The sequence below is a fragment of the Platalea leucorodia genome, assembly GCF_965183815.1.
Source record: "Platalea leucorodia genome assembly, chromosome: 14".
Taxonomy (NCBI): Eukaryota; Metazoa; Chordata; class Aves; order Pelecaniformes; family Threskiornithidae; genus Platalea; species Platalea leucorodia.
The window spans coordinates 5,676,818-5,704,228 of record NC_138836.1 but is presented as its reverse complement, the minus strand read 5'-3'; the positions used below and the strand labels follow the sequence as shown (position 1 = coordinate 5,704,228).

At 67.4% G+C, this 27,411-nt stretch overlaps 2 protein-coding genes across 5 annotated transcripts in view; one reads left to right on the top strand and one right to left on the bottom strand.

Annotated features, from left to right (window-relative positions):
• Positions 1–1,396: 1,396 nt before the first annotated feature.
• Positions 1,397–25,938, top strand: AATK (apoptosis associated tyrosine kinase). Its single transcript, XM_082327123.1, has 16 exons — positions 1,397–1,500; positions 13,324–13,457; positions 14,617–14,758; positions 15,669–15,748; positions 15,886–16,004; positions 16,529–16,616; positions 16,834–16,967; positions 17,696–17,780; positions 18,525–18,646; positions 18,842–18,991; positions 19,094–22,259; positions 22,399–22,546; positions 22,636–22,881; positions 23,099–23,316; positions 24,247–24,334; positions 25,667–25,938. The coding sequence occupies exons 1-14, from the start codon at positions 1,416–1,418 to the stop codon at positions 23,125–23,127; spliced, it is 4,728 nt and encodes a 1,575-aa protein (XP_082183249.1). The 5' UTR covers positions 1,397–1,415; the 3' UTR covers positions 23,128–23,316; positions 24,247–24,334; positions 25,667–25,938.
• Positions 25,933–27,411, bottom strand: part of BAIAP2 (BAR/IMD domain containing adaptor protein 2) — a gene marked incomplete at its 3' end in the record, with an annotated part of 50,470 nt that continues 48,991 nt past the window's right edge. For all 4 annotated transcript variants that reach the window (XM_082327121.1, XM_082327118.1, XM_082327117.1 and 1 more), the window contains one exon: positions 25,933–27,411. In XM_082327121.1, coding sequence (XP_082183247.1) covers positions 27,342–27,411 — 70 coding nt within the window.

Genomic DNA, 27,411 nt, shown 5'->3' with positions numbered 1-27,411 from the left:
CTCCCAGGCTGCGCTGAGCTGGTGCGCGGGGACGCGGCCCTTGGCACGGCCGGGGGGCGACCGGGATGCAGGGGGTGGCTGGCGAGGGCGGCGGGGGGCAGCGGGCTGTGCCTCAGCTGCGGGGCACCAAAAGCGAAATGGGTGATGGGGGGTCAGCCATCGCCCACTGCCCCTCGCAGAGGGACCTCGGGGCCGCGCAGGTGGGAGCAGCTCCGGAGCAGCGAAATGCGGAGGCTCGGGAGAAGCGAGCTGGCTCCGGTTGATGGGAGCGTGTTTATTCTCCCAGCAGTCTGTAATTTTTCCAGCCCTGTATCTATTTGCGGTGACGTGACATGTGCAGCGTGGTGTTCTTTGCGAGCTTGAAGTCTTGTAAAAAATTAATTGTGTACGCAAAATTTGGCTTTAAATATTAAAACTGACTGGTGGGGAAGCGCGAGCCCCGTGCTTGGAGCTGAGCCCTGCGTGGGGTGGGCCGATGTCCCGCAGCGGTGGCTCCTGGCCGGGGGCTCATGGGGATGGGACCGTCCCACCATGACCTTGAAGGAAAGTCCCACCGGCGTCTTGGCTGCTCTCTCGGGAGCTGGGTGGGCTCGGTGACCGGCTGCACCCGCAGCTTTGCCGAGGTGCTGGTCGGGAGCTGCCGGGGGCGAAGCCGTGGGCTGTTCCCTGCCACGGGGTCGGGACCGTTTGGTTTTTAGAGGACCCCACGTTTGGAGGGCACAGTCCCACGCGCCGGGGCTGCGGCGTCAAGCGCACGAGGCCGAGCTGTGCGGCCCCGCAGCGGGGCAGCCCCCCAGCCCGACGGGGTCCCCGCGCTGGGGCTGGCCCGGCTGCCTTCCCGAGGCGCTGCCGGGGCGGGGGGCTTTGCTCGCCCTGCCCCGGGCTGGGTCTGGGGGCTGCGGGGCTGAGGCCGTGCTGGCGCGCGGGTGCAGAGATTCGGGGTGCGAGGTGGGAGCATGGGGTGTGTGGGGCTGGCCGGGGGGCGAGGGGCGGCGGCGGGGGGGCAGAGCCACCCGCCCTGTCCCATCCCCGCTCCCGGGAAGGCGGCGGTGCCCGGGGCGGCTCCGCGGGGCCGGGGGGCGGCTGCCCCTCGGGGGATCCCGGCCCCGCTCCGGGGGGGTCCCGGCGGGCTCCGTCTGCCCCGGCCGGGCCGCGCGGGGGCGGCGGCGGCGGCGGCGCGTCCCGGGGGAGCGGCGGGTCCCGGTGCGGGTCCGGGGCTGCGGCTCCGCCACCTGCAGCCCCCGCCCGCCGGAGCCCGCTCCGCGGCGGCGGCGGCGCGGCCCCTCCCCGGGGCACGGGGCGCGGGGCCGCGGCGGCCGCCATGGAGGAGGAGCCGCCGCCGCCGCCGCCGCCGCCGTGCCCAGCGCCGGGCCAGCGGCAGCCGGCGGCCGTGGGGCTCCCGCCGCCGCCGCGCCATGGGCCGCCTCGCCGCCGCCGCCGCTGCCATGTCGGCCGCTTTCCTCAGCCCCAGCCTCGCCTTCAGCTCCCACTTCGACCCCGGTGAGTGCCGCAGCCCCGGGGCCGCCCGGCGACCGCATCCCCCCCCCCGCCATCGCCACCGAGCCCTCCCCGGGGGGCCCTCCCGGGCAGCCCCCCGCGGTCCCCGCTCGCCTCCGCCTCAGCCCCGCACCGGCTGCTCACGCTGCCGTACCGGTGCACCGTGCCGTACCGGTGCACCGTGCCACACCGTGAACGAAGCGTGCCTTCGCCCTCATCGCCGCGAAATGTCACTTTATGGGCTCCCGGTGCTGCCAACCGGACCCGACCCGCCGCCTTTGCCCGCGATGAGACATCTTGGTGCAGCGGCGGGACCGCTGCCGCAGCCGGGCGGCATTTTGTTCCCCGGGCTGGAGCGTGCGGAGGAATCCCAGGGGCTGCGTTGCCTCTGAAGGCATCTCTCGCATTGAAATCGAATAATAACAACAGGAATAATGGTGATGGTGAGAGGGAGGAAGACGGTGCCAGGGGCTGAGCCCCCGGCTGCCTTGGGACGCTTGCCTGCCCGCCTGCTGGGTGGCTAGTGGTGGCCCTTTGGGCTGGGAGAGCCAGTGGGGCTCGGTGTGGTGCTGGGGAAGAGGGAGCGGGCGTTTTGGGGCGCAGGCTGTTATGTAAGGTGCCTCGGCCGCGTCGCAGCTGCAGGAAGATGCTGCAGACGCGGGAGCAGAGCAGGGGCTGGCTTTTGTGTGCGTGTTTTTGGGGCTGCCGCAGCAGCAGCCTCCCCTTCTCCTCTGCCTTTCGCTCCTCGGCTGCCAAACACCGGCGGCTGCCCCTCGCCTGGCGTCCCTCCAGTGCGGGGATGGCACCCGCGCAGGGCGTCGGGAACCCCTCGTGCGCGGGACCCGCTGCCCGCGGAGCAGCCGCCGAGGTGGGAAGCCCCGGCGAGGCGCGGGGATGTTCGGCGGGGCTGGCAGTGTGCTCGGCACCGGCCCTTTGTTTATCAAACCGGGGAAAACGCGTGTCAAGGTCTGGCAGCCAAGCGGCGGTGCCGTGGCTCCCGCGCCTCTCCCGTCGCCGCCTCCATCACCGTGAAGGAGGCAAAGCGTTGCCGGTGCCAGCTCTGGCTGTCGGTGCTGGGCTCCTGCATCCCTCCCAGCCGGGTTCCTGCTCCGTCCTTCCTTCGCAGCACGCTGCTCCTGCTCCCCTGGCCCTGGGTCTGGTGGCTGCGGGCGGTCTGAATCCGTGGAGGGACTTAAAAATGAACCACGCCAGGACTCACCAAACCGCGTCCCCGTTGCTGGAGACTTTGTTCCCAGCCCGCTCGGCATTGATTTCTGCTCAGGAGGAAAGCTCTTTATTTGCATCTAAAATGTGGTGGTGCTGGGAACGGAGCCGTGTTTGCTGTCCTCAGCCTCTGGTGTGATTTTTCTCTGGGTTTTCGTGAGGCGCCCCATTGCCATGCTAATCCCGTCAACCTGGGGATTTGCAGGGCACGTTTGATTTAAAAATCCTTCTGCAAGAAGGTTTCCATCGCTGCCTGTCGCCGTGCTGCTGTGCGCCCGGGTGCGGGGCTCAGCCGCTGCCGTACGGCTGCCACCCACGGTTACTGGCAGGGAGAGGAATTAAAGGGGGGAACAAACCGTATTCTCTATTTCATGGCTTTGTTGATTTTGTCCGTTTGGCAGCACCTCCTGCCTGCGCGGTGTTGCCGGCCACCCGCGCCAGCCTGGTTTCCCTGGGGTTTGCTTGTGCCAGCGTGGAAGAGGAGGAGGTGCTTTGTGAGGCTCCGTGGCACCGCGGCACCGCGGCTGGGGGACGGGGCAGCCCCGGGGGCTCCGGCTCCATGAGGGGAGCAGAGATGCTCCTGGCCCCATGTCCCCGCATCCCCTGGGGAGGGACGGTGGGAAGCCACAGCCACCGGGGCCAGGCCGTGGGCTGAGCTGGCAGCGGGGGACGGTGACAGCGGTGTCACCTGGGGTGGAGGTGCTGAAGGGATGTGCCAACCACAGCAGCCGGTGCTCCGGCCTCAGCTTGTATTTTTGGTGAGGCTGCTTGGCTTGGCCATCAGATGTGCCCACACTGGGGAGCCGTGCCCAGGCCGGCGTGCACCACCCGGGGGGATGCGCTCGCTCCCAGCACCGGGGGCTCCGGGGAGGGGTCCCAGCCCGGTGGCCTTGCGGTTCCCGTCTTGCTTTGCCCATCCGCAGGCCAGACCCAGAGATGCTCCCGTGTGGTGCATGGAGCGCCGGAGCCACCAGTGGAGCACCAACCGCCCCGCTGGCGAGAGGCACCGCCATGCCACACGCCTGCCCCATCCTGGAGCCCAGATCCCCCTGGGCTTCCCATGGGAATTGGGTGCCCACTCCCTGCCCTGAAAGCGCCGTGACCTGCGGCAGCCCGGCCGAGCAGGAGCTACTTGGAGGCATCGGGCAGAAGTGCCGCGTCCCCTGTGTCACCTGGGTGGGCAGTGCTTTGCTTTGGGGTCAATGGCACCCCGTCCTCTCGCAGGGAAGCCGATGGCAGCTGCTCGGGGACATGAGGATGTCTCTGCTGGGGGAAAGGGCTGCTCCCCTCCTCACCCTGCTGCCTGCCCTGCCTGCCCTGCCTGCCCCAGCTGCCTTCCCCGCTCCCAGCCCACACTTCCCTGTCTCAGACCCAGGAGTGCATTTTGAAATCATGAGAAACATCCTCTCTCCCCCACCTATTTCTTCTTCCCCTTTTTTTCCTCCCCTCGGCTGCCTCGGCCCTTCTGCCCATCCCACGGCAGCTGGTGAGGTGTCCTTGGCTGCCGGTGGCTGTGGTGTTGCTGCTCCCTGCTCCGGCTCCTGGACCCTGTGTTCTGGGAGGGGTCGTGTGCCGGGGCAGCGCGCCTGCACCGGGGTCAGCCAGGGCTCAAGGCGCTGGGAAAGATGGGGGGTCGAGGCCGAGGGAGGACAGGGGGTCCCCCCAGCCCTGGGTTTTCAGTCCTGGCTGGCATGTGCTGCCATCCTCTGTGCCAGGCCACGCGGTGGCAACAGCTCGGCGAGTGCTGCTGTTCTGTGTCCGGCATCACCGTCCACTCCTGGCACAGGGATGGGAAGGGACCTGGGGGACTGCAGTAGTAAAGGGGCCGTAGCACCCAGAAGGACCCTGGCAGCCCAAATGGGGGCCAGGCACCCCCCCGTGCACCCACCCTGGCACCAACCGTGCCGCTGGCTGCCGGCGATGCCGGGGGAGGACGAGGGAAGGTGCTGCTGGGCGCAAAGGGGGGATTTGGGGCAGGGAGGTGGGAGCTCCTCGGGCGGGAGTTGAAGGTGGCAGCTGCGGGGAGGCGTAATGCCCTGCACAGCCGGGGCAGTGCCATGGCTGGTGTCCTGTCTCACCGTGCGTTTCCCACGAGGGGACGGTGCGCAGGAGGTGCCGGCGGCGTGGGGCCTGTCCGTCTGTCTGGGCTGGTGGGCGGCAGCAGCCGGGCACACAGGCAGGGGGGTGAATCCCGGTGCCTGCGGGGGTGCTGGGGGTGGGCAGCAGCGGGGCGGCGCGTGGCGAGCCCCCTGCCCCGGCAGAGCCTGGCAGCTGGGCTGCCGTGGGAAATGGCGTTGGCGCAGCTCTGCAGTGCAGCAGGGCAGCTGGGTCCCGCTCGGCGGGGGGGACAGATCCAGGCAGCCGGCAGCGCCGCTCCCCCGGGGGTGCTGCTTTGCTCCCCCCTTCTCCCCTCCTTCCCTCCCTCCGCCCGCCGCTCCCTCCCCGCTCCCCCGCCCCGCGCACACGGGCGATTGCGTTCTGGATGGCGATACGGATCCCTGTCAAAGCCAATTAGGAGAAATTAATACGCCGGGGTTGAAAGGGCTCCGCGCTCCCGGGGGGGGGAGCGGGCTGTGACTCACGGGCTCCCTGCCCGGCGGTCCCGGCCTCTGTGGGACACCATGTGCCAGAGCAGCCCACAGGCGCTGCCCGCCGCGGCACCGCGTGCTCCCAGCCAGAGCAGGGCTCCAGTGCCCGCCTCGCCGTGCCGCACAGCCTGCCTTGGCCCCAGCCTTGCCGCCCCGGTGGCACCGGGGGATGTGGGGCAGAAATGGCACCGCCAATGTGCTGCCTGGCTCAGGGCTGTGGTGGGGGGCTGCGCCGTGCTCCTGCATGCACAGCTGCATCCTTCCCCCTGACACGAGGGGTCTGCATTTAGCTGGGGGGTCTGCATTAAGCAAGGGGGCTTTGCATCCAGGTGGGGGGGCTGCATTTAGCCGGGGGCCTGCCTGGTCCTGGCTGCCTGCGGCCAGGGCAGGCAGAGCGGGCAACGCGCGCTTCCCAGGTTTTGCCTCGTTCATGTTACGCTGCCTCGACATCCCGCTGATTCCTTGGGCTGGAAAATCCCTGCCAGGTCAGGCAGCTCCTGCGCTCGGGTCAAAGGGGCTGTTGGGCCACTCTTGTCCCGCAGCTGAGCCTGGTTCTACCCTGTGCTGGGATGGAAGGATGGCAGTCCCGGCTGTGCCCTGGAGCCCCTCGGGGGCTCTGCTCATCTCCGGCTGCTCCTGCCCTGGTGAACGCCCCAGCACGTCCCTGGCAGGGCTTTGCCCATTGGGGTGGGCTGAGCTGGAGGGACCCTGCGGGGACACGGCATGGGACACCGGGCTGGGGCAGCCGTGAGGAGGGCTGGAGGGTGACGGGGCTGGTGCGAAGAGGCGCCGAGCTGTGCTGACTCAGCATGCCTGGTGGCAGGAAAATAAATCTCCTCTGGGCATTAATCCCCCTGACAGCCCGGGGAAGCGTTGGCGGAGCGTGCTGCGTGGCCGTCTTAGGGCAATTACTGCCATAATATCATTTGCCATCGGCAGAGCTCTGAGAGCTGCTCCAGCCTGGCCTAATGGCCGGGGGTGCAGAAGGGACGGGGAGCGTCCCGGGTTGCGCCGGAGCTGGTGCAGGGCTCACGGTGGTGCTCGGGGCTAGCGGAGGGATGGAGAGGACGTGGGGCTGGTGGCTGTGGGAGGGCTCGGCACCGGAGGACGGGGGAGCAGGTCCAGGATTTCCTGCAGAGCCACCGTCCCCCAGCCCGGGATGAAGGCAGTGAGTGTCGGGGGGTCCTGCTTCCCATCCCTTCCCCTCTGCCAGCCGCGGCCGGCATCCTCCTCCGCAGCCTGGTGCCAGCAGCCGTGTGAAAGCGGTTTGTTTTAATTACTGGAGCGAAGGAAAATTCCAGTGTATGCAAATGCAGTAAATGGAGCAGCGCTGCCCGCTTGGCTGGGCAGGGACCGGCTCTGCCCTCTGTGCCTGGGCAGGGAGCGGCTCTCCCATGGGCGCTCCCAGGCTCCTGTCCCGGCGGTGCCGGGGTGTCCCGCTGCCGGGCTGCTGTGTTGGCCTCTGTGGCCCTTCGTTTTTCCGAAATACCTGTGAGGTTGTGTGCTCCTCCCTGCGCTTGCCCACTCCACAGCTGCAGTGGCTGCACCCCAGACCTGCTCCTGCCCTCGGGTCATCCCTGCCGCCATCGCTGTGTCAAAGTAGGGTTTTTTCTGGGCTCCCCGGTCTGTGTGTTCCCGTGCACGTGGTTGATGGGTGATTTGGGTGGCACGGGGCTGGACAAGAGCAGGCATGGTGCAGAGGGGTGCTGGGCTGGCCGGTGCTGAGCATCCCCCTGGTTCGTGCCCGAGCACCCTCAATGCTGAGTCCCGCTCCCTGCCGTGCCGTGGGCTGGGGCAACCGGGGTCTGGGCTGTGGCGGCCTTCTGGGGCTGTGGTGGGGGAGACCCTGATGGCTGCCCGGGAGCGGGGGTCTCCCTGATGCCCACCTGGGTGAGTGGCCCCGGCAGCGGCAGCGCAGGGTGGATGCTGTGCCTGGCCGCTGTGCCCTGGCACGGCTACGCAGGGCCCTCAACACACGCTGCTGCTTGGGGCCAGGACTGGCCACCGCAGCTTGGGTGGCTCTGGCTGCCTCTCGGTGCAGCAGCCATGGAGGTTCCCATTGCCGGTGATCCCTGGGTCCCCTCCGCACGCCTTGCCCAATCCATCCGGGCGGTGTTTGGGTGCGCGGGGCTGTGATGTGCCCTTGGCTGCTGCAAGGTGCTCGGCGACCCTCGTGGCGACGGCACTGCATGGCTCTAAGGTGTGGGGCAGGTGAGAGCAGAGCACCCGGGGAGCCCTCGGCTTCGCCACCGGAGCAGCTCGAGGCTCGACGGCAGAGAGGGGTGGCCTGCAGCGGTGGGGCAGAGCCCCTCCGGGGCTACTGCAGCTGCCAGACCCCGCGCCCGGCTTTCTGCCTGCCCTGTGGAGCATCCCCCTGCCCGCTCGCTCCTCGACCGCCTCCTGCGCAGGGCCCTGCTCCTCCACCACTCCGTTGTGGAGCTGAAGCTTCTCGTTTCATAACACCGCCGAGCATTTCTGATAAAAATAGGCTGCCCCGCTCCATGCTGCCTCTCTCCCGCTGTTACGTAAATGCTGCTCTGCCGGCTAGCGAGAGCCTCGTCTCGGCCGGTGCCGCACGCTGCCGGTGGCGGGACCGCGGTGCCGTGCTCGCGGGCAGCCCTGGCCACTGGCACCGCTCCCGGCATGGGGCTGGCGGGGTCCCTGCCGGGGCGCGGGCAGGGGAGGGGTGGGCGCTCCCCTGGGCACGAAGGGCCGAGGTCGCTCCCTGCCCCTTGGGACAGTGGGTTTGCCGTGATGCAGCCGTAGCATCCCTGCTGGCGTGGGAGGCTTTGCAGCGCCCGATTCGGACCTGATTTAAAACACCAAACATGAGAATTTGGTCTGAAGTGTCAATCAAATCTTGCTTTGCATGCTTTTTTATATATTATTATTTTCTCAGAAAATGGAGAAAGTTGATCACGGTTGGGCTGTGTCAGCTGGAAACCTGGCTCTGCAGCAGGGCAGGCTTTGATGGAGGAACTTGATTTTTTGTTTCTAATCAGGCTGACACGCTTGGTGTATGCACAACAATGATGCGGCTTGGCCTGTACTTATTACGGCCCTAATTTTTATTTCATCATGTTAGAAAATGATGGATGATCTTTTTTTATTTTCCACCTAATTATTTTTTTACTGCTAATTCATCCCAAGATGATAAAACCAGAATTAAGAGGCAAGAATCAATCCTTTTAAAATACTTCTGCATTGGTTAAATAAGCCCACATTAAAAGATACATAAGGAGAACAGATTAACAAGGCGTGCCTTGCATTTTAAATTAAATGATCTATTAATCACTGGAGAGGTTGCCCGAATGGCTCTGGCTGTTTCTGGTGGGAGAAGGTCTCCAGGGCTGGGGCGTACAGGGTGCTGCTTCCTCGCACCCCGGTTTCGGCCGGCCGCTGCGAGGGGATGTGTGGCTCCGCGGCGTCTCGGTGGAGGATGCTGTGGGTACCGGCTCCGTGCCGGGCTCCCGAGTGGCACCGGTGGGCAGTGCCAGCCCCAACCCTGCTCCCCGCTCCTGGCTGCTCCCGTGGCCCGAGGGATTTGGGCTCAGGGGTGCAGCAGCCGGGGCCGTCCCACTTATTCCCTGCTGCCCAGCTTCCCGGTGCCTCAGTTTCCCTCTGGAGCTGCAGACAGACTGTGAGGAGCAGCCTCGCGTTTGCGTGCTGTATGGCAGCGGATGGTTTCTTGCCGCCTGGATGCATGTGGGTGAGCAGAGCGCTCGTCCTGTGGGGTGTAAAATTGCTTTCCTGGAAGCTGCCCATGGACCTGGGGATTAACGCGTTACCAGGGCCGTGTCTGTGCTGGGAGAGCTGCCGGGGCAGGGGAGCGCTGAGCCCGCAGCTGGAGGTGCTGATGGGTCCTGCGTGTTTGGATCCTGCCCTGCTCCCTGCCCGAATCCTGCCCTGCTCCCTGCCTGAATCCAGACCCAGCACCCTGCCCGAATCCTGCCCTGCTCCCTGCCCTACTCCTGCCCTTCTCCCTGCCCGAATCCAGCCTCTTCCAGCTGGGCACCTGCTGCAGGGTGCTGCGCCCTGGGGTGCAGGGCCCGGCAGGTCCATGGGGGGGGGGTGGGAGCTGTGGTGGGGCGGTGAAGGGGCAGGGGGAGATGTGCAGCCCGCGCTCCCGAGGCGGCGGAGCATCCGTCACCTCCCGGATGGCACTGCGAGCCCTCACCCCACCATGCAGCCCCTTGGTGGTCCCGGGGGCAGCCACCCTCTGTGAATTACAGATGGGGAAACTGAGGCACAGGACTGTGGCTTGCACCAGGTCCTGCAGTGAGAGGCCAGGTGGGAGCAGGGGGGTCTTGATGTGCTGTGCCCTGCACCCTGCAGCTTTCTGCTCCGGAGCTGTTGCATGTGCTCTGCCTGGTTGGGGAGGGTGCTGGGCAGCCCTGCCTGTAACCCAGGTGGGTGGGCAGGAGCCGGGTGCTGCCTGCCCATGGCTGGCCCCGCAGGCAGGCTTCGCCCTGGGCTGGGAGCCCTGAGCTGCCGCCGGGCTCTGCGGGAGCCCTCGGCTCGTCCCTTCCGCACACGTCAGCCAACGCTCGCCGCGCTGGGCTCCGCTCTCCGCCGGGGAGAGACGAGCGACGGCCGCAGCATCGCCCCAGCCCGCAGAGCGGCCCAGCGGCAGCGTGCCATGGCTGGCGAGGCGGCCGCAGGCACCCGGCAAACGTGAGTCAGCAAAGGGAAGGGCTGTGCTCCCCTGCCGGCACGGCGGCCGGCAGAGCGGGCAGCGGTGTCGCGCTGCAGGGCCGGGACCCCACAGCTGGGTCACCCCCAGTCTTTTCCCATCCCTGTTAGGAACCGGCGTTCGGGGCTGTGACCTGGCTGGGTGGGCAATGCAACAGGCTGGGGGGCACGGGCAGCGCTGGGCAGGGCGGCAGCTCCATGGGGTGGGAGGGCAGCACGTGCCCCGCTGCACCCCGCTGCGCTCCACTGCACCCTGCTGCGCCCCGCTGCACCCGGCATCCCCGGTCTCTCTCTGTTGCTGTTCTGCTCCCGTTTGCCGGGGCTGGGTCTGGGGCTGGGGCAGGTGCCCCTGGGGCTGGAGCTGTGGCCTCGCTGCAGCCACCAAACCCCTGCCTGTCCCCACCCCGCAGGGCTGGCTGGGGTGAGGGGACGGTGTTGCCTGGCTTGCATGCAGCTGCTGGCACATCCCGGCCCCGCTGCCGGGCAGGTCGCTAGCCCAGGCTGGCCCTGGGTGCTGGGGGCTACCTGAGTGATGCGGCAGTTCCCACTGGCCAGGCTGGAGGATGCACCGAATTGGCCGTTCTCAGCCTGACCCCCGTGGCGAGGCTGGTGCTGCACAAGCAGTTTGGGGGGGGGGAAGGCGTTGAGTGCTGCAGAGCCGCAGCTGGAAGAGTCCCATGAGACCCCCCATGGCTGGGGCGGGGGGGTCGTGATGGTGCCAGGCAGGGCTGCGCAGGGGTCTTGGCCCTCCTGGGGTGGTGACCCCCCCCACCTACCCCAGCCTGGTGCCCGTGCCGGCATGGTGTGCAGGGCTCAGCTGTGGGGTGCCCCCCGCATCCCAGCAGCGCTGCCACCGTGCTGCATGCACCCACCTGCACCCCCTGCTCGGCTCAGGTCGGCTCCGAGCACCCCAGTCTTGACCCAGAGCCCATCGCGGCTGGCGGACGTCCGAGCAGGCTGCCCAGGAGCGGCTCAGGGCTGGTGCCAAGCGCCCAGGCCAGAGGAGGGCATGGTGCAGTGCCAGGGGACCCTGCTCCTCCTGCGAGAGCAGGGGGCAGAGCTTCGGGATGGGGTGCAGGATGTGGTGGGGCCCCAGCTTCTCTTGAGAGCCCTGGGGTCCTTCACACTGCACGCAGCCGGCCCTGCTCCCTGTGCCCCAGTGTTCCTTGTGTCCTGGTGCTCCCAGTGCCCCGGCAGCTGCTGCTGCAGGTGCATTCAACCTGGTTCTGGGAGAATTTGGCCTCTGAAATGATGCCACGTTTCCCATCGCCGTACCGAACGGCTGTGCTGTGGTTACGGGGAAGGGCGGCGCTTGCTTCCCCGGACAGCCGGACGGTGGGTTGTGGTGGTAGTGGTGCCCCTGCCCCGGTGTGGCACCCTGCCCAGTCTGGGCTGGTCATGGCTCCCAGGTCACCAGTTGTGCAGGTGGGGAAACTGAGGCAGGAGCTGCCGGACCTGACAGGCTCGTTGGTTTGGAGAGTGGTTCGTTTGCAAAGCTCTGGTTCCTGAGCCGTGTCTGAGGGGCGGCTCAGCTGACGGTCCCCGTTGGAAAGGCTTCTGTCGCCGCGCTCTGCTCCCCGTTGACGTTCAAAAGGCTCTTTTCAGTGAGTCATTTTCTCTCTTGCTGTCCCACTATCCAGGGAAAATGGTGACATTCGCGGTACAAAGTGTGTTCACCATGGAAACCAGCTGAAAGGAGGGGGAACGCCACCCCCAGCTCCTCCCAGGTTCGGCTTTGCATCCATGAGCCTTAGAAGATGGCTCTTGAGCTCCTTCTCAAGCACTGGCAAAGAGTTTGGTGTGGCCCAGGCTGTGCCAAAGCACTTTGGGCCGGTGCATCCGCTCACCGCCGTGCCGGGAGCCAGGGTGCTTCGTGCCCATGCCGTGCGGTGCCGGGCAGCACTCGGGAGCAGCCGTGCGCTGGCGGCAGGACCTTCCCCCAGACCCTCTGTGCCCTTCAGGTGCCTTTCTCAAGGACACGTGGGAGCCGGCAGCGCGGTGCTGAGCCCCAGCACGGGCGGCAGCAGAGGGGCAGTGCGGTCGGGGTGTGGGGCCGGTGATGGGGCGATGCACCGTGGTCCATGCGCGGGAGCCATGCGTGCGCCATGAGCATCCCTGAAGGGCTCGGCGCCGCGCTCGGTGGCCTGGGGAGGGACTGTGGTGCCGGATGGGGGCTTGCGCCCGGGCGGGTACGGCTGAGCGGGGCCATGGGTTAGGGCAGGGCACCCGTCCCAGCCCTGATGTCCCGTGGGGAGGCACCACAACGGGCACTGTGGGGCTGTGTGCGGGTCCCCGGCGAGGCCGGCTCTGCTGGCAGCACCGTGGCCTTCCGGCTTCCTCCCACCACAATCGCGCCGGTTGTTCGGGCAGGCTCTGGGCAGAATAGTAATGTGGCAGCTGCAGCCGGTGGCAGGGGCCTGGCAGGGACTGGCAGCTGGGCCACGGCCACCACCGCTGCCGCTGTGCTCCCCGCCGCCCCGAGGGGACACGCAGCCATGGCGTGGGCTGGAGCGGGGTGGTGGGTGCCGGATTTGGGGTGTGCTGGTGCCTGGAGGGTGCAGTGCCCAGCCGGGAGCAGCAGCATCCCCATCCCCATGCCCGGTGGTGTGGGGCTCGGGGGCAGGAGCCGCGGCTGCAGTTTGCCCAGCGGTGCTTGCAGGTGGGATGGCGCGGGGCAGAGGCAGAGCTGTTGGTGTCAGCAGGAGCAGGGCCGGGGGCTCCCGGCAGCGCTGGCAGGTCTCTGGCAGACCCTTCCCCTGGGGGATCTCATCTCCCAGCTCTGTAGATGGGACGGGGCAGGAGCCGGCTCTGCCCAGGCGCTGGGGACCGGCTTCCCGTCCTCCTGGCTCCCGCAGGCGCAGCACCCGTCCGGCCTCGGGACGCTGCCTTGCCCGGGGCTGCTGCTGCTGTTGCCATACCCGTCGGAGGGCAAACCCTGGGGCCAGGGCTCAGCTGGGCAGGGGTGCCTGGGACCCCAAGCCGGTGCAGCCTCCCTCCACCATGTGTCATTGCCACCCTACATCTGTGGGGGCTGTGCCCCCTGTCCCCCTCCATGCGAGCTGCCAGCAGGGTCCTGCCTCGGCTGTGGGGTCCCTCCTGGGCTCCCCACCCATCCTGGCCATGAGCTGAGCCAGCAAAGGGGGCACAAGTGGTGCTGGGACCCCCGTTCTCCCTCAGTGCTCCCCGCCAAAGCCCCTGTGAGCCGCGATGTGCCCCTGCATCCCGTGACCCCCGCCCGGGCAGGACCCCCGGCACAGCCTCATCCCTCCCCATTGCCCCCCCTGCCCCCTGCCCTGAGCCCGAGCCCCTCCTGTCCCCGCAGACGGCACCCCCCTTAGCGAGCTCTCCTGGTCCTCCTCGCTGGCCGTCGTGGCTGTTTCCTTCTCGGGGCTCTTCACCTTCATCTTCCTCATGTTGGCCTGCCTGTGCTGCAAGAAGGGGGACATCGGCTTCAAGGTGAGCCGGGGACGCGGGGTGGGCGGTGGGCGGGGGTCTCCCCAGGCCAGGCTTGCCCGGGCACTTGGCAGGGCTTCCCCCCGGGAGCCCAGCGAAGGACGGAGGCACCTGGAGGATCCGGGTGCAGGATCCCCTGCTGCTGCCAGGGCCAGCCCCAGCGCCGGTGCAGGATGTGTCCTGGCTCAGGGTAGCATTGCTCAGGGGGAGCTCAGCAACCCCCCGCCTGCCAGGGTGCTGCCAGGGCTCAGCATCACTGTGGGTTGTATCCTGACCCAGCCAAGCTCCCTGCTTTGGAGAGCATGGACGTTGTGGGGCTCAGCATCACTGGGGGTCATATCCTGACTCATCTGGGCTCCTCGCTCTGCAGGGCTTGGATCTGTGGGGCTCAGCATCTCTGTGGGCCGTATCCTGACCCATCCGGGCTGCCGGCTCTGTGCGGGGCCAGGCCACGGCATGGTTAAGGGCCGCGGCGGTCCCACCCGCACGCCCCCGGGGGTGGGAGGCACCCTGACCTCACAGGCACAGAATGTGCCGAGAAAACGTTTTTTCCCTAATTGCTGGGATTTTTGTGGAGGCTTGTGGCGCCCGTGGCGGGAGGGGGTCAGGCAGAGGGGGGGACACGCTGGGCCGTTGTGTAACTGTCCCACACCGGCCGGAGCACCTCGTCGTGCCGGAGGGGAACAATGAGCCCCTTCGTGCCCCCGCCATGGCTATATAGGGGCGCACGGCTCGGGCCGGCGGCTGCCCGGGGCCAGCGAGTCGCGGTGCATGGCAGCACCATGAGGCAGGGCTGGGCAGGGCGAGATGCTCACCATCGCCTACTTGCTCGCCCAGGCGGCTTACAGGAGCCGGTGGCTGGCCGGGCGGCACAGCCAGGTAATAGGATGGGGTTCCAGGGTGGTGGGAAGCGGGTGCCTGCCCCGGGGCCATCCCCATGGCAGGGAGGGGGGTGTCTGCTGTTGGGGTGCAGGCAGGGCTGTGCGCCGGGAGGGTGTGATTTCAGGGTCCCGTGCCCAGGGGTGTGCGATGCGCAGGGCACGGGTGAGCCCGTCAGGGTGGCGGGCAGAGGGGCGTGCGGGGCAGGCTGCCGGCAGCGGGGAACCCGCAGGGTCAGTTGTCTCTGCTCGGTGTGTGCCCCCCCGCTCGCCCCCCGGCCCAGGAGTTTGAGAACACCGAGGGGGACGACTACGTGACGGAGCTCTCGGCCCAGGGCTCACCCGACCCCCAGCATGGCCCCGAGGTCTACGTCCTGCCCCTCACCAAGGTCTCCCTGCCCATGGCCAAGCAGCCGGGGCGGTCAGGTAAGCCGGGCCGGGGGCAGGCGGTGGTGGTCCATGCAGGGACCATTCGGGGGTCCTGAATCACCAGGCTGTGGGGAGGGGGCAGCGTGGTGAGGTGGGGATGGTGGGTCTCCCCTGCTAAGGAGGGATGGCTCCGGTGGAGCATTTCTGGCAGGAGCAGCTCCTGGGCAAGGGACAGGCAGCCGAGGTCCCTGGGGAGCACTGCCACTGTCCCTCTCTGCAAGGGTCTGCGGTGGCTTGTCCCCAGCCCCGTGCATGGCACCGGCCCGGGGGAGCAGCGTGCACCCCGGCAGGGTGGGACGGGACACGGGCTCCCCGAACTGTGGCACCCACGAGCCACGGTCCCACGTAAACAAACCCGCGAGTGGGAGAGGAATGCGGGGGGTGCCCGGCTGCGGCCCCCCCTCCCACCCAGTGTCGCTCCCCAGCCCGGAGAATGGCAGCAGTGTTGGGGGGCCGGCGCGGTGCGAGGCGGCGCGGCACAGCCCAACAATGGCCCCATTGCTGCCCGCCCTTGGCATGGGGTGCCTGAGGGGCAGGACCTGCGCCGGGGGGGCTGGGAAGGGGCTAAATGCCAGAGCTCCCGCTGGGCTTGGCTTCGCTCTCCCTGGTCCCTGAGGAGGAGAAGGGGCAGGGAGCCAGCTCGCCGCTGCCACCCAATTTGAGGACACCAGTACCCCGCGTCCCCCAGCCAGCGCAACTGTGGGAGGATGCCTGGACAGAAGGATGCCCTGGCTGTGGGGTGCATGGGGACGGCTGCTGTGGGGGATGCTCCGGAGCACCCCGGGGCACCGGGTGGCACGCTGGGGTTGCCAGGGCTCGGCCGGGACCGGCGGGTAATGCGGGCAGGCTGGGCGGGCGGGCAGGTGGGCAGGAGGGCGTGCGGGCAGCTGGATGTGCTCTGTTACAGTGCAGCTCCTCAAGTCGGCAGACCTGGGGCGGCAGAGCCTGCTCTACCTGAAGGAGATTGGGCACGGATGGTTCGGAAAGGTGAGCGGCAGGGGCCCGGTCCCCCAGGGACGCCGGTGGGAGGCTGGCTGCGGGGCCCAGGCTGTGCAAGACGGGGTTTGGGGTGAGGATGGGGCATGCGGTGAGGATGGAGGGGACGAGCCTGTCCCTCGCCCCAGGTGTTCCTGGGGGAGGTGAACTCGGGCATCAGCAGCACCCAGGTGGTGGTGAAGGAGCTGAAGGCGAGCGCCAGCGTGCAGGACCAGATGCAGTTCCTGGAGGAAGCGCAGCCCTACAGGTACATCTGGGGACACTCTGCGGTGCCGCTGCTGCACTGGGCACAGCTGGGAGCAGGGATGCTGTGGGATGGTGCCTGGTCCCCTCTGTGCCACGTTTGGCTGCTGAGCAGAGCCATGGCTGCCCCGTGGAGGTGCCCGGCCGAGCTCTCTGGGCAGCACGGCTCTGTCCCGGCCCCATCGCCTGCCTGCCTGGGGCTCACTGAGGCAGGACAAGGGCTGTGCTGGGAGCCGCTGGCCACGGCGCGGGGGCAGCGGGCTGCGGTGAGGTCATGGGCAGAGCGGGGCCGAGGGAGGGGCGCGGAGCTGCTCCCTGCCCTGGCAGAGCTGAACAAATGTCCCTTTGTGGCACATCCCGGGGCGCTGGGACGTGCTGGTACCCGCTCCCGGTGCTCCCGGCAGCCCCCATGCTGGCCCCCAGCGCAGCAGCAGAGGAGGCAGGGAGATGGTTCCCCAGGGGCTACCGCTGTCCCCCGGCCCCAGCCGGCGCGGTGCCGACGTGCCCCCGTTGCTCTGCCCCGCACAGGGCCCTCCAGCACACCAACCTGCTGCAGTGCCTGGCCCAGTGCGCCGAGGTCACCCCGTACCTGCTGGTGATGGAGTTCTGCCCTCTGGTGAGTCCCGTGCGTCCCCCCCGTGTCCTGTCCCGCTCCCTGAGGTGCCACCGTGGGGCCAGGGCGCAAGCTTTGGCTGCGGAGGGGATGGCAGGGCTGCAGGCAGGGCTGCAGGCAGGGCAGGGCAGGGTGCATGGCAGTGCTCTGCCCTGCTGGGCATGGCTGAGCCCCCGGCGAGCCGAGCGCCATGGAGGGTGACAGTGGCACTGCCCTGCAGGGTGACCTGAAAGGGTACCTGCGGAGCTGCCGGGGGGCCGAGGCCATGACCCCGGACCCGCTGACGCTGCAGAGGATGGCGTGCGAGGTGGCCTGCGGCGTCCTGCACCTGCACAGGAACAACTACATCCACAGGTAGGCTGGCCTGGCGCCCCGGGGGGGCTGGGCAGGAATTGGAGGGTCCGAACATGTGGGGTCCCCAGGATGCCGGCGTTCCTGCCCCACCGCTGCTCCTCCTGCCCAACAATATCCTGGTGCTGAGTGAGTTGCAGATGGAGACTCCAGCATCAGTGATTTTGTTGAGGAGGGGGTGCACTGCCATCGGGGGCCACCGGACCTTCCCCACCCGAGCCAGGCTCTGCGGGTGGGTCCCCATGAAGGTGCCCAGCGCTGTGGGGGGACGTGGGGTCCCCGGCTATGCCAGAGAGGGACTTTCCTACGGGCATCCCGGCCTTGGTGGGCCCTGCCACAGCGGGGGTCTCGCGTGTGTCCTGTCTGTGCGACCCCTCCAGGGCTGGAGCAGCCGCCTGGGAACCTGGCCCCGTGCCAGGGCTCACATTGCCCGGGGACACCCGCTTTCTGCTTGGCTTAGCGCGTGATGGATGGACAGACGGACGGACGGAGGTGCAGCTGGAGCTGCGCAGGCATTCCTGCTGTGCATTTGGTGGCTGGTTATTGGCGCGCCCGGTGTTTGGCAGTGAGACGGCTGGCCCCGCCGCTGCACAGCCGTCCCGCTCCCACCGCCAGCCCGCCGGCCACGGCGCTGCCCAGGGTGTCCCTGAGCACAGACCCTTGGCCCCCGGGCAGTGGGTGTCCCCTTGCCCCCTGCGGCGGCGGTGACAGCACCGGGATTTGCTTGGCAGCGACCTGGCCCTGCGGAACTGCCTGCTCACCGCCGACCTGACCGTCAAGATCGGAGACTATGGGCTGTCGCACTGCAAGTACAAAGTAAGGCTGGTTTGGGGGAGAAGGGGGCTGGGGGCTGCGTGCCGGGACCCCCCCTGCACACACACACACACACACAGACCCACACTGCACCCCCCCGCAGACATCTCCCCTCCCCAGTGGTGCCAGGGCAGCCCCTGGCCCCTGGGCTTTGCTGGGGCAGCGTGGGGGACTGTCGCACGGACCACCCTACAAGGAACTCTCCGTGCCCTGGGACCAGGCTGCCCACCCCAGGCTGGTCCCCCCTGGCCAGCAGCTCTCCCTGAGCACCAAGGGGGGTTTGCTCCCCCGTGAGCGCCCTGATCCCCTGCCCAGCAGAGTGCAATGCAGCTGGGGCTCCCTGTTGCTGCCTGGCCTGACTTGGACCTGCCCCTCTGCAAGGGCCAGGTCCCTGCAGGCAGCTGCCAGCACACTGACCTGGGGCTGTCTGTCTGTCCTGCCTGCTCTCGGCTGCCTGCGGTTCCCGTCAGGGCTGAGATTGCAGCCAGGGAGTGGAGGGGGGCGGCAGGAGGGAGCTGTGGGGCTGGAGGGGGCTCAGGATGGGGAGACAGGGGGAGCAGGCAGAGGGGGCTGGAGGCTTGGGCAGAAGGAGCAGAGCACAAGCCGGGGGGAACTGGGGACTTGGGGTGCAGCAATGGGGTGGCCGGAGGGGCAGCTGGGCCGGGGACAGCTCTTGCCGCGGCGTGGCCGGTCCCTTACACGTAGGTTTGACGTTCTCTTCTCGTACTGACCCTGCATACTTGGCAGGATGACTACTTCGTGACGGCCGACCAGCTGTGGGTGCCACTGCGCTGGATCGCGCCCGAGCTCATCGACGAAGTGCACGGCAACCTGCTCATCGTGGACCAGACCAAGTCCAGCAACGTCTGGTGAGCAGGGTCCTGGGGGGCACAGGGGGCTGCAGCTGGGCACGGCACGGGCTGGCGGACGGGGGGTGCAGAGGGAGGTGTCTGGCACAAGGGCGGCATCGGTGGGATGCATCGGGGTGGATCATTTTTTGGGGCGGCTGGCTGGTAGCAGGGTGGGGGTCTCCCTGTGCCCCCAGCATCCCGCCCTGCCCACAGGTCGCTGGGCGTCACCATCTGGGAGCTGTTTGAGCTGGGCAGCCAGCCCTACGACCACTACTCCGACCGGCAAGTGCTCGCCTATGCCATCAAGGAGCAGCAGCTCAAGCTGCCCAAGCCCCAGCTGAAGCTGTCGCTGTCGGAGCGCTGGTGAGGACCCGGGCCAGGCTGCGGCCGCGTCCTGCCCCCTCCCTCTCCCCGTCCCCAGGCGGGCGGGGGGCTGGGGCTGACCCCCACCCCTCGCCGTGGCAGGTACGAGGTGATGCAGTTCTGCTGGCTGCAGCCGGAGCAGCGCCCGACGGCGGAGGAGGTGCACCTCCTGCTCTCCTACCTCTGCGCCAAAGGGGCGACGGAGGCGGAGGAGGAGTTCGAGAAGCGCTGGAACTCCATGAAGCCCAACGGCAGCGCCAGTGCCAGCCACCACGGTGCTGAGCTCTCCTCCTTCCCGCTGCTGGAGCAGTTCTCGGCTGACGGCTTTCCCTCGGACGGGGACGACATCCTCACCGTCATGGAGACCAGCCACGGCCTCAATTTCGAGTACAAGTGGGAGCACACCAAGACTGAGCACTTCCAGGCGCCCCTGGGGTCCCTGAGCCCCAGCAGTGCCGCCCGCTATCACGATCTCTACTACCCGGCCACGACCGCGGGACGCCTGAGCCTGGGGGTCTCACCCTCCTGCTACGAGTGCAAGCCGCCGGGCTGCCCCGGCCTGCCGGCACCCGGCGTGGTGCCCATCCTGGGCGCCCACAGCCCCTCGCTCGGCAGCGAGTACTACATCCGCATCGAGGGGCCCGGGGAGGGCAGCGCCGAGTTGGACTACGCCATGTGCACCTACAGCCCTGCGGGCGAGCAGGGGTCCCCGTGCCCCCCGACCTGCTGGAGAGCCCAGGGTGCCCGTGGCAGCACCTACGACTCTGACAGCAGCCCCACCGTCTCCCTCAGCATGGAGCCGCTGCTGGGCCACGCACCGGCGGGCGAGGGCTCCTGGGAGTGCGCCGAGTACTACCCCTACCCCTGCCCGGGGCAGGAGCCACGGGGCTATGAGCCGTCCCCCAGCCATCGGGCCGAGGGGTACCTGCTGGAGGAGGAGCCCGCCCAGCCAGGCAGCCAGGAGTGGCCCGTCCCCGGCTTCCAGCCCAGCATCTTTGCCGACCCGCTGGGCGTCTCCCCGTCGGTGAACTGCGCCTACAGCCCCCGGGGGTACGGGGAGCCAGGGGCAGCCCCGCCGGGCGGACGGCTGCCGGGGCAGAGCGGGGCTCGTCCGGACTGCGTGGCACTGGAGCTGGGCGAGGACAGCCCCCCCGGAGCCCCCCGCCCACAGGGCACCAGCCCCCCGGCTCAGCGGCATCCCTGGGCCTCCAACAGCTCCTCCAACAATAACATCGGCAGTGGCAGCCCAGTATCCCGCGAGCCCCCGGCCGGCGACAGCTGGTGTTACCGCCGCATGATCACCTTCCGGGGGCTGATGGCCAAACCACTGGGCACTGTGCCACGTGGCCAGCCCCAGCTCGGGGGGTCCCCGCCAGGCCATGACTTCCGACGCCCACGGCAGGAGCAGCCCCCCGGCACGGCCGGCGGCTCCTCCTCCCCGTGCCGCTCGCCCTCCCCGCGGCGCCAGGCCTGGCACAGCCGTGACTCATCAGCCTCTGGCTGCTCGCAGGCAGCAGCGCTGGCTGGCAGCCCTGGCACGCCGTGGGGCCCCGGCACAGCCCCACCAGCTGGAGCGGGGGCCCAGCACAATGCCTGTCCAGATGAGAGCATGGAGGGGAGCAGCCCTGCCCACAGCCCGCTGCCCCACACCGCGGCTGCGCCGGGGCCGCGGGAGGATGCCCCCATGGCTGGCACTGCCGCCCCGAACCCTGGCCCCCCCACAGAGGCCGGTGTAGATGGCACCCAGCCTGCGCCAGATGCCCCAGAGGCGCCCGCGTCGGTGCCCGGGGAGGCTGCTGCTGAGAGCAGCTCATGTGCCACCGGTGACGCGGACCGGACGCCGGACAAGACCTTCTCCAGCGCCAGCTTCCCCAGCGTGGACGAGGGGAGCGACGAGGACACGGCGGAGCTGACCTCTGGCGTCTTTACTGACTTCTCTGGGGACTACATGGAGAGGATGGAGGCGGCCCCGGTGTTCAAGTCCCTGCAGAAGCAGGTGGGGACACCGGACTCCCTGGAGTCGCTGGACATCCCCTCCACAGCCAGCTCCTGCGAGGTCTTCAGCCCCACGGCCTTCGCGCCCGCTGGCCAGCCCAAGGCCCTCGACAGCGGCTACGACACTGAGAACAACGAGTCCCCCGAGTTTGTCCTCAAAGAGCCCCATGAGCCGCGAGAGCCAGAGGCCTTCAGCCAGTTGGGGAAGCCACCCCCGGGGCTGCCAGGGGGTGAGGGCGAGGGTCCGGCCCCTGAAACGCGGCTCTCCACTTCCCTCGGGGCCGAGCTGCACAGCCTCTCCGAGAAGAACCCCTACCGCGACTCTGCCTACTTCTCTGACTACGACGCCGAGGCCGAGCGTGGCCCCAAGGATGAGGAGGAAGACAGCGATGGGTCCCGGACCCCAGAGGCAGAGGAGGGTCCCCGGCCCCCCGTGCAGGACCTGGGGCGAGCCCCCGTGCCAGGAGAGGACCCGCTGCACCCCCCGGGGGCACCTGGCAGCCCCCCGGCAGCACCCGGCATTGCGGTGGCAGTGGACGTTTCTGCAGCTGGGGTTTCAGCGGGGGACTGGAGGGGGACAGAGGCCGGGAGTGCCCTGGCCAGCCCCACGGGGCAGGGGTCTGGCACCGATCGGCGACCTGCCAGCACGGGGCCGCTGCCGGGCTGCTCCCTGCCCCCTGACAGAGATGCCTGTCCCCCGGGTTCTGCACCACCCAAGACTTTCTTCTTGACGCCGGTGCCAGCAAGCCCCGGGGAGCCGGTGTCCGTTGGAGGGATCTGTGTGCCCGAGGGTGTCCCCGGACTTGGGGGAGCCACAGCTGGGGGCGAACAGACTGTGCCCCCCACGCCGGGGCTTGGGGAACCGGGGCTGCCCCCAGAGGGGACTGTGGTGGGCGACGCGCCGGGGGGTCCCAGCACGCTGCTACCGGTGGGCGAGTCACCCCCAGGCCTCTGCCCACTCCCGTCTGCCCGGGAGCTGCGGCTGGCCGCCCCCGAGCGCCGCGAGGAGCCGGAGGAGGAGGAGGAGGACACGGAGGACAGCGACGAGTCGGACGAGGAACTGCGCTGCTACAACATCCAGGAGCAGAGCGAGGAGAGCGAGGAGGAGCCAGCGGCCGTGCCCATCGTGGTGGCCGAGAGCCAGAGCAGCAGGAACCTGCGCAGCCTCCTCAAGATGCCCAGCCTGCTCTCCGAGGCCTTCTGCGAGGACCTGGAGCGCAAGAAGAAAGCCGTCTCCTTCTACGATGATGTTACCATCTACCTCTTTGACCAGGTGGGCAGCCGTGGGGCAGGCAGAGCTGGGTGCTGGGCATGGCCCCACGGCATTTTCGGATACTGGGGACCGGTGGCAGGGGCCATCCCCTGGCATGCCTCCAGTGAGGGTCCCTTCCCGCCTGTCTCCCCTTGTGCAGGAAAGCCCCACGCGGGAGCTGGCAGAGCAGAGCTTCCCGGAGTCCCCCCAGCCTTCAGGGCAGCCCCCCGCCGGCAGCAGCCCCCCGAGCCTGGCGGATAGGCTTGGTGCCTCGGACGACTCCTCGGACGGCAACGCCTCGGAAGAGAGTAAGGGGCCGGGGGGGCGGTGGGGACGATGGCAGGGCAGGCTGGGGTGACCCCCACGGTGGGCTCAGCCCCCTCGCTCCATATCACAGGCGGCGGCTTTGAGTGGGACGATGACTTTCCGCTCATGCCGGTGAAGCCGTCCCTCATGTCCTCGCTGACGGGGACGCCGGCGGAGCCTGACCTGGCCGTGCCCGCGCTGCCTGCGCTGCCTGCACTGGTGCCAGTGCAGAAGCAGGTACTGCCCATCCAGTTCTCCCGGTTCACGGTCTCGCCTGCCCCTGTGTCCCGGTTCTCCATCACCCACGTCTCCGACTCGGACATGGACTCCATAGGAGGTGAGTCCCCCCGCATGCTGCTCTGTGGGCAGCCGGGACCCCCCCCACCCCTGGGGGTCTGGAGAGCTGCTGTCCCCCAGTGCCAGCTGCGGTGGGAGCCAGGGTTGTGCGGGACACCCTGCCCTTGTGTCCTGTGGGGACGGTCACCCCCTCCGAAGGGCTGGGTGTCCCGTGGGAGCACTGGGACCCGCTCACACCACCTCTCTGCTCCTTGCAGGCAGCAGCGAAGATGGTGACCGGGAGTGAGCCAGCCGGGACGCCGGCCCAGCATTGCCCCGGCACCAGCGCGGGGCGGTGGAGGACAGCAGGGCCAGGAGCAGGGTCCAGCCATGAGCTCCGAGGCCGTGCTCTGGATTTTTTTAGGCAGATTTTATCGGAAGGAGCTCGTTTGCTGCTGCGAGTGGGAGCGGGGCCAGTGCGGCCCGGGGCCAGGCGGTGGGTGACGGCCGTGCATATGCGTGCGTGTGCGAGTGGCTGTGTGTGCGTGTATAAATAGACACATATATATATATAGACATATATATATATATAAATTATAGCATTTAAAGGGTAGTGCCCTGATCTTGCTAACATTTGCGGAGTGTCCCCCCAGTGAAGTTCCCCCCCTTGGCTTCTTGCCCACGCGTGCTCCCCGAGGTGGTGTTTGTCCCCGCACCCCTATGCTGTCCCCCACCCCGTGCCGTGCACTTGGCCTTGCACCTCGCAGCAGCTTGGCTGCCCCACGGCTGCCCCACAGCCGCCCCACGGCTGCCCCACGGCGTTCCTGAGCAAGGGGCCGCTGGCTGCTACTGGTGATTGAGGTTGCCCTGAGCACCCTCTCTCCATGCCGGGGCTACCACTGGCTCTCGTGTCCCAGTGCCCGGGGTGGGCAGCACGGCTTTGGGGGGGTCTCGGGGGGGCTGGGGAGCTCCCCTCTCCCTTGCTTTTCAGGGAGCAGTCCCATCCCAGCAAGGGACCCCGAGGGCTGGCGGGACCCCTGCCCCGCTGCGGCGAGGAGCAGCACGGGGAGGGCTGGCAGGGGAGGGGGTCCTGGCTGCCCCCGCGTGGGGTGGCCCCCCGGGACCTGCCAACCTGACTATTTTTGTATTTAAAGAAAAGGATAAAAAAAAAAAAAACAAAAAACCACGAAACAAAAACCCAACTGCACCCTAAAAACAAAACTTGCTCTCAACTGAACCCACATCATTGACGCAATTTTAAGTTATTGCTGCCAAAGAGACGTAACGAGGCGGGGGGCGGGGGGCGGGGGGGCGCTCGCAGTTCGTTCCGTTTTGGGTTTTTGTTTGTTTGTTGTTTGGTTTTTTTTGTTTTTGTTTTTGTTTTTTTTTAATTCATTTGAGGCTTAGGATAATTGTGCAATTCCAGCTTCCAGAAGGAAATGGAAGTAAGCGGAGCTGAGCGAAACCTTGAAATCAGGGCTGGTTCCTTTGGGGTCTATAGACCAAACCCTGAGGTGAGAAATACCCCCCCCCTCGCCCCCCCCTCGCCCCCAGCCCCATGTCCTGCTGCCCTGGCTGGCTCCTGCCGCCCCGTGCTCGTGGGCCGAGGGCGCACGTGCTCGTGCACGGACACACACACGCACACATACCCGTGTGGGACGGGGCTGCTGCCAGGGGGTTCAGCTCCATGCCGGGGTTCGGTGCCGCGGGACGAGCCTGTCCCTGGCTTGGCACAGCTCCGGCACCACGGTGATGCTGCGGGTCCAGCCTGGTGCTGGGCACAGGTGTCACCATACTTGGCCACCCTTCGCCCACCCTCTTGACCAGCCCAGCCCGGAGCTGTGTCCCCAGCTGGGGCCCTCTCTGTCCCAGGGGACAGCCAGGGGTTCCCCAACATCCAGGGCGGCTGTGCCTGCCCCGTACCCCCTCCGCTCCTGGTTGCTTCCCCTGCGGCAGCCAGTTGGCAAGTCACCGATGGCAACCATTGCTTTATTTAAGTGTTTTATTTAAGCTCCAGCGTGGTTTGTACAACCCCCCCCCATGACCCCCCCCCCAGCCCCAGTGCTGCACTTGCAAGTTCTTTGCTGAATGCTTTGCAGCTGGGGGGGGGGCTGTCACCCTGTGCTGGCCGCTGGCACGGGACACGGCACCCATCTCTGGTGGTGGGGTGCAGCCTGTGCAGAAGCGGGGGGGGGGGGTCCCTGGGGTGCCCTTCCCACAGCACCCACCCTGCTGCACCCCCCCCACCCCTCCGCCACCCTGCCTGCATTGCGGGGGGCTTGCTCGGCATTGCGAGCACCCCAGGTGCCCCCCGCTCTCCCCTCGCACCCAGGGTGGGGGGATGCTGGTCCTGACCCCCCCACCCCTCGTCCCCCCCCCCCCCGAACCCCCTCCAGCAGCCCGGGTTTGGTCTATGGCGCCGCAGGTCCCTGCCTCTGGAGGGCAGCATGAGGACAGAGCTGTGTCTCGGGTATTTTTTTTAATAGAAAGGCTATTATTACATTGTCTATTTTATCAATACGGGTCATAATTGCTGTATTTTTTATCAGTGCTGATTTCCATACAGCTCCCAGCATGTGTGTCAAATATCATCGGGCCAATAATAAAGTTTTTAAAATATCTTAAGCCGTTTGCTGCCCAGGTCATTGCCCAGCACGCAGGCAGCTGCCAGCTTTTGCCCCGCGTGGGGCCGGACGCTGTGCATCAGCCCGGGGCTGCTCGGGATGGAGACTGCGATGCTCCGGGGCCAGGCAGATGCCTCCGGCCAAGGAAAATACTGCGGGTGGAAGGGGTGGGAGGGATTTTATTGCTCATAAATTACTTTTTCTCATAAAAAATTATTTCAGGTTACATCTTGCAGGTGCCACCAAGCCAGGAGGTGCAGCGAAGCCCCGGGGGTTGGCTGGAGCCCGGGGTGGCTGCCTGGGGGTCCCAAGGGGGGGGGCGGCAGCCCCTGGCACAGGGCTGGAAGAGGACAACACCAGCCTGGTGGCTGAGGGGACCCCAGGCCTGCCCCCACCCCGGGCTGTGAGCCCCCAGCCCTCTCCCACCCGCCACCCCGAGGAGCCCTTCCCCTCGCCCCTGCCCCGTCTGGCCCCCCATCCATCTGCTGCAGCCCCGGGAGAGGAAGAAGCGGCCCATCGACCAGAGAACCCAGCCCTTGCGCACGGCCAGAGCCCGGGTGGTCGCAGGAGAAGCTGCTTTCCTGCGGCAGAGCTGCAAAAACCATCGAAGGGGATATGGCAGCGATGAGCCATCGCGTCTGACCGGGAAAGAGCCCTGCCTGCATGGAAACCCACTCGCTGGGGCTCTCTGCGCTCAGCAAGGCACCCGCTGAGCGGGCTGCGGTGCACTAGCGATTAAAAAGTGCAAAAAATGACCAATACAATGGAAAAGACAAAACCTCTGAGGGTGCTGCCTCCCCACGCTGCCCGGCACACAACCGCTCGCCCATGGGAGATGTGGTTCCTGCCTGGAAAAACCTCTTCTCCCTGTTCCCGTAGCAGGGATGTGAGCCCTGCGCCGGTGCGGCTCAGGGTGCGGCGGCAGCTGGGAGCTGCGGGAATGGCCCAGGCACCAGCTCGCTCGGGGGTGCACACCCCAGCAATAAGCTTAGCAAGTGTGTTTTTATATATATATATATATATTTTAATCTCTCTCTCTCTCTCTCTCTCTCATGCAGCCCTAGTAATAGAGGAAGAACAAACAGCCAAGCAAGAGGTCTGGATGGGAGAGCCTGTTTGAGGGGAGCACCCCTTCAACCGCTGGGCACCCCATGGCCCCGGGCACCCCAAGGCACGCTTAAACAGAGCCCTCACCTCCAAAAGTGGTTATTCTAGCTTATATTTTACAGCAGTACCGTAATACCCTATTATATACAGAAACCTGGCACTGCAGGAGCCCTGGGACCAGAGCTGTCCTGTCCCCACGGGCGCTGCAGTGCTGGCACCCCACCGCCGGCGTCCTGCCGCCTCCCAGCCCGGGGGTCTCGCAGGAGCTTGGGAGCTGCCTGTGGCTCCCACCACCCCCCTGGCTTGCACGGGGGATCGGGGCTATCCTGCCTGTCCCAGGGTCTCTCCTGGCCAGGCAGGGGGGAGCGTGGGGAGCGTCTGCCCTCTGCCATCGCCGCTCCACCCCGTGCGAGCCCAGAGCACAGCTCGGCTCTGGAGAGCTGCTTTCCAGCTGAGGCTACTCTCCCAACCACAGCGAGCTGCTGCTAAGCCTAGAAGCAAACCCGGCTATGAGACATGCTGGGAGTGCTGGGGACGAGGGGCTGCCATCGCGCTAGTTCTGCGCAGGCAAAGGACAGGCTACATGGCAGCGGTTTAACCCTCTGCCACCGGGAGGAATAAGCTGGGTCTAGAGAAGAGAGAACTAGGGCACTAGCTGTAGCCTTTGGCTTTCAAAGCAGCAGGATTAAATAAACTTTGCCTAAAAATGAAGTCCTGGAAAGCCGGACGTGCAGTGGCGAGGAGGAGGCGGCGAGTGCCGCGTGGCACGGCGGGCGCCAGCGCTCCCAGATCAGCTGATGAGCGGAGCCGAGCGGTCGTTCGTCACCGTTGGCTTCAGCTGGACGTTGGCAAAGGGATTT